Source organism: Cetorhinus maximus, chromosome 14 (genome assembly GCF_964194155.1).
Source record: "Cetorhinus maximus chromosome 14, sCetMax3.hap1.1, whole genome shotgun sequence".
Taxonomy (NCBI): Eukaryota; Metazoa; Chordata; class Chondrichthyes; order Lamniformes; family Cetorhinidae; genus Cetorhinus; species Cetorhinus maximus.
Window position 1 is genome coordinate 16,838,568 of NC_135892.1, and position 19,806 is coordinate 16,858,373.

Here is a 19,806-nt window from a genome sequence, read left to right on the forward strand (position 1 = left end):
TTAAACAGTATAAATTTCATCACATCTTTACTTCTCTTTAGTTCTGAAGAAGAATCATACGGACAGGAAACGTTAACTCTGTCTTTCTCTCCACAGATGTTGTTAGACCTGCTGAGTTTTTCCAGCATTTTCTGTTTTTGTATGCAATTTTTCGTTGCCGATTCTGTGGCTGCGTCTGTATGTATCCTGACTTCAGCTATTCACTGTTTGGAGGCTGCCATTAGAAATAAGGAGAGGTTGAGAGGGCAGGGGGCCTTTAAATTGGCTGTGACTGACTTCCTGTTCACGGCGTGACCCCTCTCCCACCTGACCACCTCCCCCACCCCCCACACCCGGCCTAGGCTCCCAATTGGGCGCCGAGCCCCCCGTTCTCATTGGCCGCCTTCCCGCTGGACGACCACCAATTGGCCATCCGACGCTTGATTCGCCGAGCCTAGGCGGTGGGGGCGGGGCGAGTGGACAACCCACTTTCTGCCCCGCCTCCCTCACCCCACTGAAAACCATCCAATCCAGCCAATGGTACTGATAGCCTTAAGGATGTGACATAAGCATGTTATGCCCAGTTGTCAAATAATTTATGTTCCACTCACAGAGAAGATTTTAATGATCTCCCTGACACTGTCCCTCGAGAGAGAGCTACCAGTCAGCTTCCTCAGCATAACAGGAATCATGTCGTATAGCCAGCCACAGTTAATCCAGATGTGATATTAGAAATTTCAACGCAATGGTTAGCTTCATTAATCTCCCCATCAAAAACATACCTGCTTTTCAAAGGACAGGGGCCTGAACAGGGCAGCCTTCTACATGAAGGTAACTGCGGGCAGGGGGATTTAAAAGGGCACCTGTAAGGGCACGGGGAAGACCAAGGGCACCAATGTGGGAGTTTGTGCGGTGGCCGGAGACAGTCAATTTTTGCAATCCGGACTCAAAGGCAGCCCCGACTTGTCAAAGGGTTTGTGTCATGTCGACCAGGAGGACCAAGCCAAGAAAATGGCAACGGAAATGGCAGCATCCAAGCAGCCCCTCGTTTCTCCAATACCCGCAGGAGGGTGTGCAAGCAGTCAGTCAGTGAGTGACGGGAGATACTGCCGCCACATGATGGCCGCGTGTCTGCAAGGAGGCCTGGACAGAGGAGGCAGCTATAGTGAGCAGCCGTGGGATTGCTCGTGGGACCTGGATGCAGTGTTGGAAGAGGGTGAATGACCTTCTCTGCTCTGCAAGGGCGAGTAAAGAAACCCCTTTGCATCTTGAATGAATGTATATGTGTGGGCATGCATTCGGTGGGGCTGGAAGCTGGTACACGATCAGCTCCAGATGCAAAGGGGGCCCGTGCCCAAAAGGCTGTCTAGAACTAAGCAGGATGGCTAGGAGGGGGAAGTGCTGCAATGTACTGGGCACATTGACCAGCGATGGTGGGGAGGAGCATGTAAACCTCAGCCATATAGAAAAGGGACTCATGAGCTTACTCTTGTCTTCACAGGGGGAGAGGAAGCACAATGCGATGGAACACAGCTATACTGCTGGTGGAGTCCCAAATCTGGCTGTGCTGATGTCGATGGAGCACATTTTAGAGGTGGCTTGTGATCGGGGGTGAGATTCACTGGTCGAGGAGTGGTGGGGCTTCTGAGGAGGGTAAGAGTGAAGGGGACACGCTTTTAATCGGGGGGGGGGGTGGGGAAGTGGGGGCGACCTCAGAAATGGAGGGCACCAGGGCAAGGAGTGCAAGGTTATGTCCACTGTTCCTCTATGTTCTTGCGTCAGTTAATGTTTGAATTGCACAATGCCCATGTGCAGGGTGCAGCAGTGGCTACTTACGCTGCTTTTTCAATGCTCAAGGATACTCACTGCTGTTTTTCATCCATCAGAGGATCCAGATGGTCCACCATTAACCTCGGAGGAGGAGTGACCCTCAGATGCTGTAGTGTCACATCCTCGCTCTGCACCTCACACCACCTCAGGTGCTGGCACCTCGGTGGGGTTGAGCATGTCGGCACAGATGGCTGCACATACTGGGGAAGGCATGTCACATTCGCATGAGCAGCTGTCGGAGATTGAGAATTCCCAGGACTCTGACAGTCAGAGCAGAGTTGGAGACCAGGAAGATGCTGAGCCCCAGGCAGATGACGAGTCTCTGCAGTTGTCCATCAGGCAGCAGCAGCTGGATGTCCAGCAGGAGGTACGTGGAGATCTGGCAGAGGTTCCTGAGGATTTGTGTGCCATGGTTCATACAACAGAGGAGCCTATGCGGAGCCTGAGCCACTACGGTCACCCTCAGCTCTGAACGCATGACATCCTCCATCGAGAGATCCTCAGCAGGTCACTGCCAATGTGAGAGATGGATGAGGCATCTGGTGTCTCTGCTAGCTGCTCAACCGCCTATGGCGAGCAGGGAGGTCCGGGCAACCCTCATGTTGGAGGATGAGCAGCAGCTCTCTCCATCGGAGGGCTCCTCTCAGGGCGCACCTGATGATGACAGCAGCTCCTCCGCCCCTCTGCCAGCAACCATTTCATCTGAAGATAGCACAATGACTGAGGAGTGTCCCGCCACTGTGCAGGACTCTCCCGCCCAGTTGGGGCCCTCGCAGCCTCCGGCAACCAGAGGATGCCTGCCAAGGTCATCCAGGCCAATGGGGAATCTGAGCCAACAGCCTGCCACCACTGAGCCAGCGATGAGGGAGCACAAGACAAAGCACCCGTAAATGGTTTAAGAAATCACAGTAAACACAAGAAGGGGCAATCAGGGATGAAATGTTTAGCTGTGTGACTTGTGTATTGTTGTTTCGCATCACTTTATTAAATTGTTACTTCATATCACAAGTCCTTCTTGTGCTATGAGTCCCATTAAGTTAGAAGGCCTGCAACTCAATCCAAAAAAGTAATTGAACATGATTGCTCTTTTCCGGAGGAGGCCCAGGACAAACAGACTGTCAGGAGGAGTTTACGCAGCCTGAGCGATATGTAACTGCAGCTTTTCAATGAGATGGAATGAGGACTTTCGAAGCCGACTGGGAGCTCCCCTGAATGAGAGCTTTCCTGGTCTCCCTGGCTCCCAAAAGCTGCTGTCCTGTTGGCTCCTCAGCATAGCCCTGTGGCTGTGCAGGTACTTCCTCGGAGTCTGTGTGGGATCTGGGGAGGTGATGGTGTAGTGGTATTGTCGCTGGACTAGTAATCCAGAGACCCAGAGTAATGCTCTAGGGACCCAGGTTCGATGCTCTGGGGATCCTGCCATGGTGGAATTTAAATTCAATAAAAATCTGGAATTAATGATGACCATGAAATCATTGTCAATAGTTGTAAAAACCCATCTGGTTCACTAATGCCCTTTAGTGAAGGAAATCTGCCATCCTTATCTGGTCTGGTCTACAAGTGACTCTGGACCCATAGCAATGTGGTTGAATCTTAAATACCCTCTGAACTGGGGATGGGTAATAAATGCTGGTCTAGCCAGTGAGCCCACATCCCAATAACGAATAAAAAAAAATTCAAATGTCTGTGGCTGTCCATCCCAGTCTTCCTCCTCCAGCTGATCTCCCTGAGAGAGAGAGCCAGATTGTGCAGGGTGCAGCATACAACCACAGGGAGCAACACATGATCTGGTGCATATCGAAGAGATCCCCCAGAACGGTCCAGGCAATGGATACTCATTTTGAGCAGCCCAATCGTCCTCTCGATTATGGCCCGTGTGCGAGGCCGTGTGTCTTATTGGCGTCATCAGCCATCTTTTCAGAGGGTATCCTTTATCCCCTATCAGCCAGTCATCCACGAATGCAGGATGAAAAGCCTTGGAACCTGGGAGTGCCGGAAAATGTAAAAGCCATGGCATCTCCCAGGATAGCTTGCACAAACCTGTAGGATCAGCCACTGATGGTCATACATAAGCTGGACATTGAGCGAGCTTTACAATTCACAAAGGCCTCTGGCTCTCCAGCAGGTGCTTTGATCGCCACACGGGGGCAATTAATGACACCCTGAATCTTAGGGAAGCCAGCAATAGCTGCAAATCCTCTTGCACGCTCTGCCTGGCTGTCCTCATCTGTTCTGAGGAGCGTGTCTGTGACGAGCTTTAAGCAGCTGTGTGCTACAGATTGTGACGCACCGCAGAGATCCCCTACAGGACCCTGGAAGCATAAAAATTGAGGGCAACGGTCACTTTCAGCACCACAGGTCTAGGGTGCCCCACAACACATGCGATCTCAGGCCCAATCATTCCATAGGTGGAAGTCACTCTCTACCTTAAGAGACGGATCCTTCTGGGCTGCATCTCTGCCCAGGTAGTTGGATCTAATTCTATATATTCTACCAACAGGGTAATGGCACCTCCGCTGGCCCCTTCTCCCTTGCAAGCCTCACTGGCCTTCAATCCCTTCAGGATGGGCTGCTTGGTGTTGTGGGCAGATACGCTGATGCTGCCTCCGACCAGCTGGCCTCCTTTCCCCCTCAGTTGAGGAAGAGCCTCCAGTTGACATTGTTAGACTATTGGATGCTGAGGTTCAGACTCAATGATGCTATGGCCAGCCTGTAAATGCCTCTTTAAGGACAGGAGTCTCCTTACCTCCAGAAACTATGAGCAACGTAGTTCAAGCAGAGCAATCAAGAGAGTCCAGACATACACACGAAATGTTTACTCCTACCTCCACACTCTTTCCTCCATCCTCAGCCTTATATCCTGCCCTGGATTTAGAAAGCCCTAAGTGTGAGTTCCCCGCCTGCCCGTCCAGCCCCTGCTGCTTAAAATTGCTGTGCATTGCCCTTTTAATTGGCCAAATTGCCCCTTTCATTGACGTCGGGCGGTCTGCCAACATTGGGGCATGCCCGCCCACCGAAATATCACATTGACGTCGGGAACCACTCCCGGCATTATCCCGCTCCATTCCACGGCACGTCACGAGAGATGTGCGCCCATGCCGAGAAATTCAGGCCCGAGAGTTGGAGGGCCATTTGAAAGCCCATTCTGAAAGGTGTTTCTGTAATGATTGCCAGCACACTGTCACTTTATAACCAAGTTACACGCCAATCTGAGACTGGCCTGACCAGACTCGGTTTCCCGTGTGCAGTACAGCCCTTGTGGCTTTGTCATCACGTGGGGTTAACAACACAAGGTGGTCGGATCTGACATGATAAACAGCAGCTCAATCTGCTTCAGGACTGGTAATGCCAGAAGGGGAGTTTTGGCAATGGTGTGATTTATATTTATAACGTGGCTGCAATGCTGCAAAACGCGTTCTGCGTGATCCTAACGGTGGTGCCATATTTAAATAAATCACCGCAGGTTGACCGCTTGGCCGGCTGGATTAAGAGCACAAATTAGAGGCATGAGGTGGAGGCTGGGGACCCATGGCAACGGATCCTAGGAGTCAGGTCAGAGGACAAACTTTCTTATGCAGAGAGTGGTTAGGATCTTGTCTTTTGAGGAGAGACTGGGTAGACTTGGCCTGTATTCACTGGAGTTTAGAAACATGAGAGGGGATCTCATTGAAACGTATAAAATTCTGACAGGGCTGGACAGGCTGAGTGCAGGAATGATGGTTCCTCTGGCTGGGGGGGGTCTAGAACAAGGGGTCACAGTCTCAGGATACAGGGTAGGCCATTTAGGACTGAGATGAGGAGAAATTTCTTCACTCAGAGGGAGGTGAAACTATGGGATTCTCTACCACAGAGGGCTATGGAGGCCAAGTCACTGAATATATTTAAGAACGAAATGGATAGATTTCTAGACTCCAAAGGCGTCAAGGGGTACAGGGAGAGGGTGGGGGTATGGAGTGTGATAGAGGGTCAGCCATGATCATACTGGATGGTGGAGCAGGCTCAAAGGGCCGAATGACCTACTCCTGCTGCTATTTTCTATGTTTCTATGAATACACTGCTTGAGGGTGTGTTGGAAGCAGTTTCAATCATGGCTTTCAAAACGGAGTTAATTAAATCCTTAATTTGCAGGGCTAGGGGGAGACAGCGGGTGAGGGGGGCTAGCTGGTTTGTCTTAGTGAGAGCTAGCACGGACTCGACGGGTGAATGGACTCCATCTGTGCTGTAAAACCACTCAATGATCTGACACTTTTCCCCATGGATTGGTTTTGAGAAGATGTTAAGTGTAATATATTAGAAAAACATTGTTAGTAAATTCGACTTCTTTAATGTATGAATGCGGGAAGAATACAAGTACTTGGGTATTTTGAAAGCTGCAGTGTTGAGTTTGGATTGCTGAGCTTAACATTTGAACAGAATGTTACAATGAGAATGGTGCAATACTGAGAGTCTATTTAATGCAGGGGGATGGTTCAAAGTAAAGTGCCTGGGCAGGTACAGCCGGATTGTTGTGTTGTAATGGGGGAGAGAGAGGGGCAGAGATACCAGCATGTACGGAGCAATGGTGGGTCAGAGGAGAACTGGGGTTTGTACAGAACAGAGAGACATTCAGCAAATCAAAATAGGGTGCTAAAATGTGACCACTGAAATGCAAGACTCGGGGGGCAGAATTTTACGGCTCTCCATTGGCGGGTTTGGCTCATAAAATGCACCATGTGGCCCACCCGCCGCCTCCCCACCTGCCCCCCCGGCATGTCAGTAATTTTACAGGGGTGATGTTGGAGGCATCTGGCAGCCTGCTCACCCTTGGGCCTATTAAGACCCGTTAGTGGCCAATTAATGGCTGCTTAAGTGCCTCATCCTGTCCCTGCTGCTATTTTACCCATGGCAGGTGGGGGGCCCAGGCTAAGTGGGTAGCCAGGCAGCTTTAGCTGCAGGCTGGTGTCGGGCAAAATGGGGGGTACTTTCTTTGGGGATCCCCTGTAACCTTCCCCTCCCAATCCTCCAAGGTCATAACTCCCTTTACCCTTCCCCCCCGTAGCCTCTCAAAACTGACCGCACCACCACCACCCCCCCTTCAACCTCAGCCAACTCACTCCCCTCACTTGGGCCTGCCAACTAGGCCCCGCCGATACCCCGGACTCAGCTTCCATCCGGCCTCCATAACCTCCTCTTCTTCACGTTCTGGCTGTAGTCCCAGCAGTGGCCACTGCTCGAACATGGCGCTGCTGGGATTACATCTGATTGGCCGGCAGCTCCCCAAGGTGGGGCTTCCTCCCCAGATGGGGGCAGAAGTCTCGCCAATTGTGACAATTAATGAATGTTAAATGGCTGCGGGGCAACTGGAATGGGTGTGGATGCATTCCCCGCCATCCAGAAAATCCCGCCCAGGATGCGAACATGTGCAGCGTATATTATAGTAAGACAGAAAAAGATCGTTTACACTAAAAGACTTCAACATTAGATATGTAAAAATCTACCTCCCGGTCCTGATATACTCTCTCTCTCTCTCTCTCTCTCTCCCCCCCTCCCTTGTTTGCTCTTTTTCTCAACCTCCATCTCCCTGGTTTTGTTTTTTGACCAATGAACTTCCAAAACTGCCCTTGCTTTGGGGATGGGGTTTCTTGTAGGTGATTCATTTCTCCTCGAGGCCCACTGCTGCCCAAATCCTGGTCGGTTAGCTGCTCATGCACCTCTTGTGGGTACAGAATACAGCTGTGGCACACTGCTCCACCTCCCCACCACCACCGCCCACCCCCCCCCACACAACACCCACCCACCCTCCCACCCCAATCCCCCCCACCCACCCTCCCACCCCAATCCCCCCAACTTCCATGGGACACACTCACTTCTACCTGAAAACCTGGAAAGAAAACTCACTCCAAATGTTGCAGAACCTGAGCACATGCCCTTTTGACAAGCGATCTAGGCTTTAATTATATAGTTACCAGACTAATGTGCATGCATGGCATGTAAAGAAGAAATGCTGCAGGATAAATACTGTACTGGTCATGGTAATTACTTACTTTAAAAACAAATCACTTTATTAAGTAATCGCTTTCACAAAACTCATGATAAAAGATCGTAAAACAATTTACGACTAATAAACGCCAGCACCTTACACTAAATTAATTTACAAGATAAATCTTTCAAAAAGCAGACAAGGCTTCTTTCAGAACCAGCTCTCCGCAGCATTTGTATGGGCTTTATACCCTGCTGTTCAGTGCTGAGTTATTCTCAAATTGAACTAAAACACCTGCATTTCAAATCAAAATGAACCAATCTCTACTAAAGACAGGGAATTCTGAAACAGAATGAATGGTGAACGATATTAAGAAATTGCTTTTGCAGTAGAGCTGTGTTGCAGAAGTACAGTTATATAGGACCAGGCCATTCAGCTCCTTGATTCTGTTCGTCCACACAGTTGATTAATTCCATCTGCCCACCTTGGTTCCATAACCCTTAATACCCTTGTGTCATGAAGATATGTTATATAGAATATTCATTTATAATTTCATCAGCTGTACATATATATATTGAACATTTTTATATTCAACATTATATATTAAACAAAGGACACTGGCCTACAGCAGCTACTATGTGAAGGAAGCAAGCTGCTTTATGGAGGCAGAATCTATGGAGCTCTCAGAGGCAATGGCTAAAATAAGCCCAGACTGAAATCAGAGGGAGGTCACATGACTCAGCTCTTGGGTAAAATACACTGGATTCGAACTAACAGCGTGAGACTGCCATAGAGACAGAAAGGTCAACAGCCTTACCCTCACTCTTTCTCTAAAACTTCTCTCATCAAAGCTGGGCTGTTTGTGGTTTGAAAACCCACCAGAAGATCTCATTGCTGCAGACCGAGAGTTCTTAAAGGTGGATTCCAAATCAACACCACTGTCTCCAAGAGAAAAGCAAATCAACATGCCATGACTACAGAGCGACTGTTTCAGTGAGAAACCCAGGTACCAACAGTGAATGTGGAAAGTGACCCTTCAACTGTAAACAAGCATCCAGACAATTCATGAATATTTTTTTCTGAATTTACTTTTTAATTGGCTAAGTTTAAAGATCTGATACTCTATGAAGTTTTATCTCTTTTTTTGTGCATGCTTGGGGGTGTTGTGTATGTGTGTGTGCTTTTTTGCATTGGTGGGAAGTTGGATTTATTTGTTAATAATTTTGTTAACTTTTTGTTAACAACTTCTGCATCTATACCTGAGTGAGTTTTAGCAATAAAACTAACTCTTTACTTGTTAACTTAAGGAACCAGGCTGGCTTATTTCTTGCAACAAGCCATACACAGTTAAGTATATGGATTGAATTGGTAATATCACCTTTTTAAATCCAAACTATGTTCTAAACAACTCAGGAGTGGGGCAAAGAGAGGAGTCAGTTCACTCTTCCTAACCTGGTGGTAATCCTCGTCTAATAAAGAATCCATCCAGAATCCCAAAATCAAATCTTCTCGTCAATGAAGAGCTTCTGTTTATTAAAGAACAGGTTGATGGGAATCTATGGATTCTATTAATTCCCAAACTAAAGGGCTTTGACTCAAAGCAAAATTACCAGTCAAAAGATGATTTAATTGTTCTTGATCTAGATGGTAGCCCATGGGTGATGCAATGCTTAAATGATGACTAAAACCGACAGAATAACACACAAAGGCAAAGTTATGTCAGGGTGTTCTATTTACACAACTGGCAAACTTGCCAGGGGGATTCCCGCGGCTTGTATGACTCATACTTTTCAACATAAACCAGCCAAATATGAAATACGATGAATGTTCGGCCACTTCACTTCCAGGGCTGAAGTAAGAACCAAACAAGCGCACCTTTTGTGGCTCGGTTTGTAAGCACACTTGGTGGATTGAGCAACACAGGTCAGGAAAATCCCAGGTCTGGGCCGAATGTCGCCACTGCTACTTTGCCTCTTTCCCCCACCAGTGTTTGCTTAAAAAGGAATTTTACAAGGAAAATTTACAAGAATGATAACAAAACTGTCAGGAAAGACTGAACCAAACTGAAAACGTAGGAGACTTGTAGGGGACTTCAAAACTACAGGTCATGGGTATAAGGTCGTCGCTAATAAATCCAATACAAGAGAGGCTGCTTTGCCCAGAGAGTGGTGAGAATGTGGAATTCCTACAAAGTAGGCAAATAGCATGGGGAGATGGTGGTGTAGTGGTAATGTTGCTGGATTAGTAATTCAGAGGCCCAGGCTAGTGTTCTGGGAAGAAGGGTTCAAATCCCACCACAGCAGATGGTGGAATTTAAATTCAATTAATAAAATCTGGAATTGAAAAGCTAGTCTCAGTAATGGTGACCATGAAACATTAATCAAAAAAAAAATCTGGTTCACTAATGTCCTTTATGGAAGGAAATCTGAAATCCTTACCTGGTCTGGCCTACATGTGACTCCTAACCTCCAGCAATGTGGTTGACTCTTAACTGCCCTCTGAAATGATGTGGCAAGCCACTCAGTTCAAGGACAATCAGGGATGGGCAACAAATGCTGGCATTGCCCACATCCCATGAAAGAATAAGAAAGATGCATTTCAGCAGAAGTTACATGAGGGTGAAAAGAGTATCAGGTTACACGGATAGGGTTAGAGGAAGACAGGTGAGAGGGAGAGTTATCTGGAGCAAGGATGCTGGGATAGCCCAGATGGGCAAAGGGCCTGTTTCTGTGTCATACATTCCCTCTATGTAGATGGAAATGTAAAATTACAAAGAGATATTGATAGATTAAGTGAATAAGCAAAACTGTGGCAAATAATTTCAATGTAGGCAAACATAAGATCATCCACTTTGGACCCAAAAAGTATAGAATGGGCTACTTTCTAAATAGTGAAACGCTAGAGAACAGTAGAGGTTCAAAGAGACTTAGGGGTCCAGGTACTCAGATTATTAAAATCTCATGAACAGATACAGAAAATAATCAAAAGGCTAATGCTGGCCTTTCTATCTAGAGGATGAGAATACAAGAGGGAAGAAACTATGCTTCAGCTGTACAAAGCTCTGGTTAAACCACAGCTAGAGTTACTGTGAGCAGTTGTGGGCACCACATCTTAGGAAGGAAGGATATATTGACCTAGGAGGAGGGTGGATTGACTGGAATGATATCTGGACCCAAAGGGTCAAGCTATGAGGAGGGATTAAACAACTAGGGTTGTATTCCCTGGATTTGAGAAGGTTATGGGGTGATTTAATCAAAGTTTTCAAGCTATTGGGAAACAGAAAGATAGATAGGGAGAAACTATCCCCACTTGTTGGGGAGTCTATAATAATGAGGCCTAGTCTAAAAATTAGAGTCAGACTTTTCATCAGTGAAATTGGGGAACATTTCTTCATGCGAAGGTGGAAGAAATTTGGAACTCTTTCGCAAAACAGCAAATGATGCTCGATCAATTGTCAATTTTAAAACTCAGATCGATAGGGTTTTGTTAGTCAAAAGTATTAAGGAATGTAGGGCAAATGGCATTAGGTCACAGACCAGGTATGGTCTCACTGAATGGCAGAACAGGCTCGAGGAATAGCTGCTTCTTTTCCTATGTTCCTATGTAAATAGCCACTTCCTAATTCTTCCCTCCACTGTAGCTCCCACTCGCTCACTGACCTCACTAGTCTTCACCTCACCCGCTCCATGTGGACCCTTTAGTCAGTGGTGCCCAACCCGCATGTGGCACCAAGAGGGAAAAGCTGGTTATCGATACCACGTCTTTCCAACCCTGCCAATCAGCTCCGATAATTAGTCCTCCCCCAGAGCAGCCACAATCTCTATTTCATTAATTTTCTCCCTCTGAAGCAATTTTTTTCGATGAAGCCTTGATCTTTGTTTAATTTGTGGTGCTAATGTCGCAAGGACCCCTCGTATTGATTAACCCCACCATCCTTCTTTAGTCAATAGTGTCAACTTTCTCCCCGGTTTATAATATGTAGTCCCAGGTTCAGATCCGGAATGTGCTGCCTGAGAGTGTGGTGGAAGCAGGTTCAATCGGGACATTCTAAAGGGAATTGGATTATGATCTAGAAAGGAAGAATGTGCGGGGTTACAGGGAGAAGGTTTGGGGGGGGGGGGGGGGGGAGGGGGGGATGGGCATTAGGTGCTCTGCTCCTTCGGACAGCTGGCACGGACACGATGGGCCGAATGGCTGCCTCCTGTGCAGTGACAATTCTGCGATTCTCGAATTATTAACACCAGCTTTGGCTTTGGTTCCTGGCTTGCACTAAGTTAAGTGGTCAGTCAGGGTTGGTGATAGGGTCAGTACAACCCGGACTTGGCGCAGCAAAAGAGATCACAGAGGAGAAAATCCTGCAGAGGCGCAGGCTACAATCCACTCACTGCCTCCTGGGTGCCAGCTCAGAATAGGATGTGGCTCAACTGTGATGCCACTTGCAATGAAAAGGCCAAGTGAACACTGATAGTCAAGAATTGTGTCGGAGGGGAAATTTGATAGAGAAGTGCAAGATTATGATAACTCTCGATAAAGACAGAGAGAAGCTTCGCTGATTGTACAAGGACAAGGGAACACAGATTCAAGGTTTTGGGCAAGAGGTGCAGGGGGAATGTGAGGAAGAACATTTTTATGCAGAGTGGTAATGACCTGGAACTCACCGCCCCCGAGGGTGGTGGAAGCAGAGACGATCAATGATTTTGAAAGGAAGGTGGATGGGCAATCGAGGGAAATAAACATGCAGGGCCACGGAGATAGGGCAGGGGAACGGGATTGACTGGGCGGCTTTACAGGTGGCCAGAATGGACTTGATGGACCAAATGCATTAATATGCAAGGGGGTGCCTTAAAAGCTTGTGCATCCGTTGCCAGAAAGTAAGAGATGGCACCTTCCGTGTCTGTGAGCCTGGGCTATCCCCTTGTCATCATTGCCAAGCTGGGCCTGCAGTAGAGTTAACTCAGGCCTACTCAGCCTTACCTCACCGTCTCCAGTTTTGAACTGGAACAGTACAGCTGATAGCTTGGCACTTAAGTATCCCTCCATGCAATGCGTTTTCTTTCTGTCCCAATTCAGGAAACCACTGGCTGATTTTTGCTTACCCCTCAGATCCTCCTTCGAGCTACAATCTTGGGACAGCTTTACTGACTGATCGTCGGGGCTTTGTGGGTGAAACGCCGTTCATTCCGGTCACCCCCCCTTCTCAGCCGCCGTGATTAAGGGGGTCTGCCAGGTTGTCATAGCAGCAAATGATGGCGGAGCAGCAGATATCCAGCGATAACACTCTGACAAATGGGCCGGATAACTGAGACTCGCCGTTCACAGAATGAAGGGATATGGGGAGCAGGCGGGAAAATGGAGTTGAAGCCCAAGATCAGGCCACGATGGTACTGAATGGCGGAGCAGGCTCGATGGGCTAGGTGGTCCACTCCCGCTCCTATTTTTTAGGCTCTTATGTTCTGCCGTTGCATTTCCAACTCTAAACTGGGCGCCAAGTTCGGGGGAGGAGAAATGGGCTAACACAGTGTAAAATACAGAATGTAGTTAAACCAGGAGTTAAACGATGGAACAGTATATACATACCAGTGTTCTACACTGAAAAGTTAGGGCTCTCTTTCTGATGAAACATCCCCATCGGCACCACTGCTCGCGCTGGGGTCATCTTTGCTGCGTGAGGCACTTTTCTCCTTGGTGTATTCCGAAGGTACTTTAGTTCTGGTCTTTTCCTTTCTTTGCTGCTGTTTTTCCAGTTTCGTAAACTGAAAGCATATAAAAGAGAAGTTTTACTCAATAAGCCTCATGAACATTGTCGGCTCTTCAGCATCTCGCAATAACCGCAGGCATTGCCAACTCTTTCCTAATGACTACACTTCAATGGTGAGGAGCTGGGGCATTCCCTGGAGCTCAGACCTGCAGTTGCCACCGTGCGTTCTATTCAGCCCGCTCTCAGAGAAAGCGGAGACACCATTCAAAACCATCCCACTCCCTCCGTCAGCCGTCTCGTTTCACTGGACCCGGGGTATTTCTCACTCCCTCCCACCCCGTCACTGTCTCCAACAGCAGCTCCCAAACCCGTGACCTCCGCCAATTCACAAGGGCGGGGGCAGCAGATCCACGGCAACGCCAGCGCCCGCAAGTTCTCTTTTAAGTCGCACGCCATCCTGACTCTGAAACATCTCGCCGCCGTTCCCATCCATCGTCGCTGGATCAGAGTCGATGGAACTCCCCGCCTCACAGCGCTGTGGGAGCACCGTCACCATATGAGCTGCAGTGGTTCAAGGGGGCGGGTTCACCAGCGCCTTCTCAACAGGCAGCCAGGGACTGGCAATAAATGCTGACTTTGCCAGCCATGCCCGCATCCCCAGTAATGATGTTAAAAAACCAAAAAGTCCCTCCACTCATTCTTCAGTCAGCAAAATACCCCAATTCCCTTTTGTTTGGTTCAGGAGATACATTATTTATTGCACCAGGTAGCAACCTATTCCAGGTCAATTATTCATGAGTTAAACTTAGCTTTGATTCTCCTGTTCTGGTATTGGATAAAACACATCTCTAAATCTGATCACAGATTCCCTTTTGTAAAATTTTAATCATCTCTTTTTGAGAACAAATGTAGCTTGTATCTTTAGCTACCGCGAAAGGTAGCTTCACCTTAACCATGATAATCAGAATGCGGTGAAGAGCTTGTGGATGAGCCACTGCAGATGCACATCAATACAGTGCAGCAATCCAAGACATTCCTTACAGTATCAGCAGCAAAATATCAGACAATATTGCTCTGATCCTTTGAACTCTTAGTTTGGACAAAAAAATAAAAGCAAAATACTGAGGATGCTGGAAATCTGAAACAAAAACAAAAATTGCTGGAAAAACTCAGCAGGTCTGACAGCATCTGTGGAGAGGAACACAGTTAACGTTTCGAGTCCATATGACTCTTCATCAGAACTAAAGAGAAATAGAAATGTGGTGAAATATAAGCTGTTTAAGGAGGGGTGGGATGGAGAGCTGGAGAGAGGGCCAGTGATAGGTGGAGGCAAAGAAGAGATTGCCAAAGATGTCATAGACAAAAGGTCAAAGGGGTGTTGACGGTGGTGATATTAGCTAAAGGATGTGCTAATGGTGACATTAAGGGTAGAAAGCAGGACGAGCAAGGTACAGATAGCCCTGGTGGGGGTAGGGTGGGGGGAAGGGATCGAAATAGGCTAAAAGGTGGAGATAAAACAATGGATGGAAATAAATTTTAAAAATAATGATAGAAATAGGTGGGAAAAGAAAAATATATATATAAAAAATATATAATAATTATTAGAGAAAAGGGGGATCGGAAAGGGGGTGGGGATGGAGGATGGAGGTGAGAGTTCATGATCTGAAGTTGTTGAACTCAATGTTAAGTCCGGAAGGCTGTAAAGTGCCTCATCGAAAGATGAGGTGCTGTTCCTCCAGTTTGCGTTGGGCTTCACTGGAACATTACAGCAGACCAAGGATGGACATGTGGGCATGAGAGCAGGATGGTGTGTTGAAATTGCAAGTGACAGGGAGGTCTGGGTCATGCTTGCCGACAGGTCGAAGATGTTCCGCAAAGCGGTCACCCAGTCTGCGTTTGGTCTCTCCAATGTAGAGGAAACCACATTGGGAGCAACGAATGCCGTAGACTAAATTGAGGGAAGTGCAAGTGAAGTGCTGCTTCACTTCAAAGGAGTGTTTGGGCTCTTGGACGGTGAGGAGGGGGGAAGTAAAAGGGCAGGTGTTGCAACTTCTGCGGTTGCATGGGAAGGTGCCGTGGGAGGGGGTTGAGGTGTAGGGGGTGATGGAGGAGTGGACCAGGGTGTCCCAGAGGGAACGGTCCCTACGGAATGCCGAAAGTGGGGGTGAAGGGAAGATGTGTTTGGTGGTGGCATCATGCTGGAGTTGGTGGAAATGGCGGAGGATATTCCTTTGAACGTGGAGGCTGGTGGGGTGATAAGTGAGGACAAGGGGGACCCTATCATGGTTCTGGGAGAGAGAGGAAGGTGTGAGGGCGGATGCGCGGGAGATGGGCCGGACACGGTTGAGGGCCCTGTCAACCACCGTGGGTGGAAACCCTCGGTTAAGGAAGAAGGAAGACATGTCAGAAGAACTGTTTTTGAAAGTGGCATCATTGGAACAGATGCGACAGAGGCGAAGGAACTGAGAGAATGGGATGGAGTCCTTACAGGAAGCGGGGTGTGAGGAGCTGTAGTTGAGGTAGCTGTGGGAGTCGGTGGGCTTGTAATGGATATTGGTGGATAGTCTATCACCTGAAATTGAGACAGAGAGGTCAAGGAAGGGAAGGGAAGTGTCAGTGATGGACCATGTGAAAAAGATAGGGTCCCCCTTGTCCTCACTTATCACCCCGACAGCCTCCGCATTCAAAGGATCATCCTCTGCCATTTCCACCAACTCCAGCATGATGCCACCACCAAACACATCTTCCCTTCACCCCCCCCGGCGGCATTCCGCAAGGATCGTTCCCTCCGGGAGACCCTGGTCCACTCCTCCATCACCCCCTACATCTCAACCTCCTCCCACGGCACCTTCCCATGCAACCGCAGAAGGTGCAACACCTGCCTCTTTATTTCCCCCCTTCTCACCATCTAAGGGCCCAAACGCTCCTCTCAAGTGAAGCAGCATTTCACTTGCACTTCCCTCAATTTAGTCTACTGCATTCGCTGCTCCCAATGCGGTCTCCCCTACATTGGAGAGACCAAACGCAGACTGGGTGACCGCTTTGCGGAACACCTTCGGTCTGTCCGCAAGCATGACCCAGACCTCCCTGTCGCTTGCCATTTCAACATACCATCCCGCTCTCATGCCCACATGTCCGTCCTTGGCCTGCTGCAATGTTCCAGTGAAGCTCAAAGCAAACTGGAGGAACAGCACCTCATCTTCCGACTAGGCACTTTACAGCCTTCCAGACTGAATATTGAGTTCAACAGCTTCAGATCATGAACTCTCTCCTCCATCCTCACCCCATTTTGGATCCCCCTTTTTTCTAATAATATTATACATATTTTTCTCTATATATTTTTCTTTTCTCACCTATTTCTATTATTATTTTTAAAATTTATTTCCATCCATTGTTTTATCTCCACCTTTTAGCCTATTTCGATCCCTTCCCCATACCCCACCCCAACTAGGGCCATCTGTCACTTGCTCATCCTGCTTTCTACCCTTAATGTCACCATTAGCACATCCTTTAGCTAATATCATCGCCGTCAACACCCCTTTGTCCTTTTGTCTATGGCATCTTTGGCAATCTCTCCTTTGCCTCCACCTATCACTGGCCCTCTATCCAGCTCTACTTGTCCCACCCCCCTCAACCAGCTTATATTTCACCTCATTTCTATTTCTCTTTAGTTCTGATGAAGAGTCATACGGACTCGAAACGTTAAATCTGTCTTCCTCTCCACAGATACTATCAGACCTGCTAAGTTTTTCCAGCAATTTTTGTTTTTGTCTTAGTTTGGACATCTGGTTACTAAAGTAAAATGGGTGAGATTTTGCCTCTGCAGGATGTGTAAACGTTTGCTGTTAGCTGGACCTCCCCCTGTACCTTGTTGATACAAAGGGTGGGATTTTCCGACCTCACCAGCCACCAGAATTGTCCGGTCCTGCCGAGAGTCAATGGAATTTTGGTTGGCCGCTGAATGTCCCGTGGAGGGTCCCACCACAACCGGGCTGGAAAATCCCGGCCAAAGATTTTGCCCACAAAGTTAGTGGAAGGGTGAGTTGATGTCAGTGCTCCCAGGGAAACAGGGTACCTGGGAAATAAAATGGGCAGGAAGACCAACAGGATTATCTCCTTAACCAATGAGATTTTAGGGTTGGAAATAAACAATGGGAGGATTGAGGAGGATGAATGTAATGTCAAAACAGGTACTGAAAGGGAAAGAAAGACTGGGTTAAGAAAGAGAGAAAAGAGACAGAAAAAGTAGAGAAAAATATTCAAACTCTGACATTTTAAAAATCTCCTAAAATAATTCACAACCTGAAGGAATGAGACACCACACTTAAAATAGTTACCTTTCAATGCCAGAGAGGTCGATTGGAAGCCCTTTAGCACATCACTAAATGGATACTAATGCTTGTAATTACTAGTCCTAAATATCTGCAGCAGATTTTGTTCATATCCATTGTGCAAATACAGCAACTTCATGAAATTCAATGTATGTCGCTGGTGAGACAGAGAGATGCTAATCATGGAGTGGCAGACAGCAATTTTTTCGATACCGCTGTTTAAACACCCATCTCCCCCTCATCGTACCATTCATGCGCCATTAGCCTCACTGTTATTCTGACAGCAAAATCTGACTCAAGGGCATGAATTCGCCAGCCCTCCCCAGAGGGTTCTCTTGTGGCGGGGCCAGCGAAGCATTGAAATCTCCGTTCACATCGGCGGGATTGGGAGATCCCACCGGCGTGAGGGGCTGGGCAATTCCAGCCGAGGTCTCTGGGCCTTTGACTGCTCTTGTCAAACACATCAGGTCCATTCAGTGGCACCATTCTCCAGAGTTACATCTGGTGACAGCGTATAGTTATCCCACCCAAGACGTGGGAAGGAATGTTCCAGAAGGAATTAAAGTGAAATGTGTCAGTCAGTAACAGAGTCCGCCCAGAATAAAAATTGTCTTGCTCTAAATCATTTGTGTTTTCACCTGTGGATCCCAAATAATCTGCACTGCCTGGGCTGGAGAGTCTGAGCTATGAGGAAAGATTGGAAAGGCTGGGGTTGTTTTCCTTGGAGCAATGAAGGTTGAGAGTGGACCTGATAGAGGTGTATAAGATTATGAGGAACATAGATAGAGTGGATAGGAAGGCACTTTTTCCAATAGTAGAGGGTCAATAACCAGGAGGCATGGATTCAAGATAAAAGGTAAAAGGCGAAGAAGGGAGCTGAGGAGAAACGTTTTCACCCAGAGGGTGGTGGGAGTCTGGAACTCACTGCCTGAAAGGGCGATTGAATCAGAAATTCTCGTAACATTTAAGAAGTATTTAGATATTAACTTGCATTGCCATGGCCTCCAAGGCTATGGGCCAAGCGCTGGAAAATAGGATTAGTGTAGCTAGATCGTTGTTGACTGGCATGGACACGATGGGCTGAATGGCCTCCTTCTGCACTGTAAACGTCTATGAGTCTATAAAATTAGCATAGTGAAGAGAATTGATGACAATATTTCAGCTTCTAGGTTTAGAGAATGCTCATCTAGTATTGCTTTCAAAGATCCTGGTATTGTTTTTGCCTTTTGGGCGCATTGCAATCTTCACTAATTAATCAATGCACGCTACTTGACCAAGGACTCCTTCCACTGCTAAACACAGTGGCATTACGATGAAACCATGGCAAACACTGACGTATTCTTTCCATACCATTATCGGTTACAAAGCAGTTTAATTGTTCACAACTGTAAAAGATCTTGGCTGTTGGAATTGCATATTTCCAGGACTTTTCCCAACCTGGATTGGATGAATTATTGGGAGTAAACCTTAGCTCCACTAAACTAAGTTTCTTGGCGCAAGGACAGATCACTGGGCCACATTCTCATCATTACACTTTGTGGGGGACAGCCCAGGTCCCCGTCATCGTGTTCCTGGAGCAGATTTATGTTGGTTCTGCATTTTCTTGTGCTTCAATTTAATACTGAAGGGCAGTCAGCAACAAATCGCTCAGTAATAAAGAGAACAATGCCCAATATAATGAGAGTCTCCTTTTGATGCATATTTTGCATACATCTGGGCTGCAGAGACCTGCTCCTGGTCACTCAGACACAGCAGATCGCCGAGACATGGGTGGTCACAAACAAGTTGCCTTGAGCAACACAAACGGCAAAATGTCTTTTTTAAAAAAAACTTATTTTTAAAAAGAGGGAGAAAGGAGCTTAAACTGAGTAACTTCCTCCATTCTGTTCCCTTTCAAAAGTTATAACTGTTTCAGTTGCTTTACATTGGTACCTTTTCACTTAATGCAACGGCAGCTTTTAGGGACATGATGAACATTATGTTCTTCCTCAGTGACCCATTTGTACAAAGGA

At 47.4% G+C, this 19,806-nt stretch overlaps 1 protein-coding gene across 1 annotated transcript in view; it reads right to left on the reverse strand.

The window, feature by feature from the left end:
* The window catches only part of dtd1 (D-aminoacyl-tRNA deacylase 1), a 223,332-nt gene that overhangs the window by 15,325 nt on the left and 188,201 nt on the right, over positions 1-19,806 (reverse strand). Inside the window, exon 5 of the mRNA XM_078556575.1 lies at positions 13,343-13,518. Coding sequence (XP_078412701.1) covers positions 13,363-13,518 — 156 coding nt within the window. The 3' untranslated portion in view covers positions 13,343-13,362. The remainder of the gene's footprint in view (positions 1-13,342; positions 13,519-19,806) is intronic.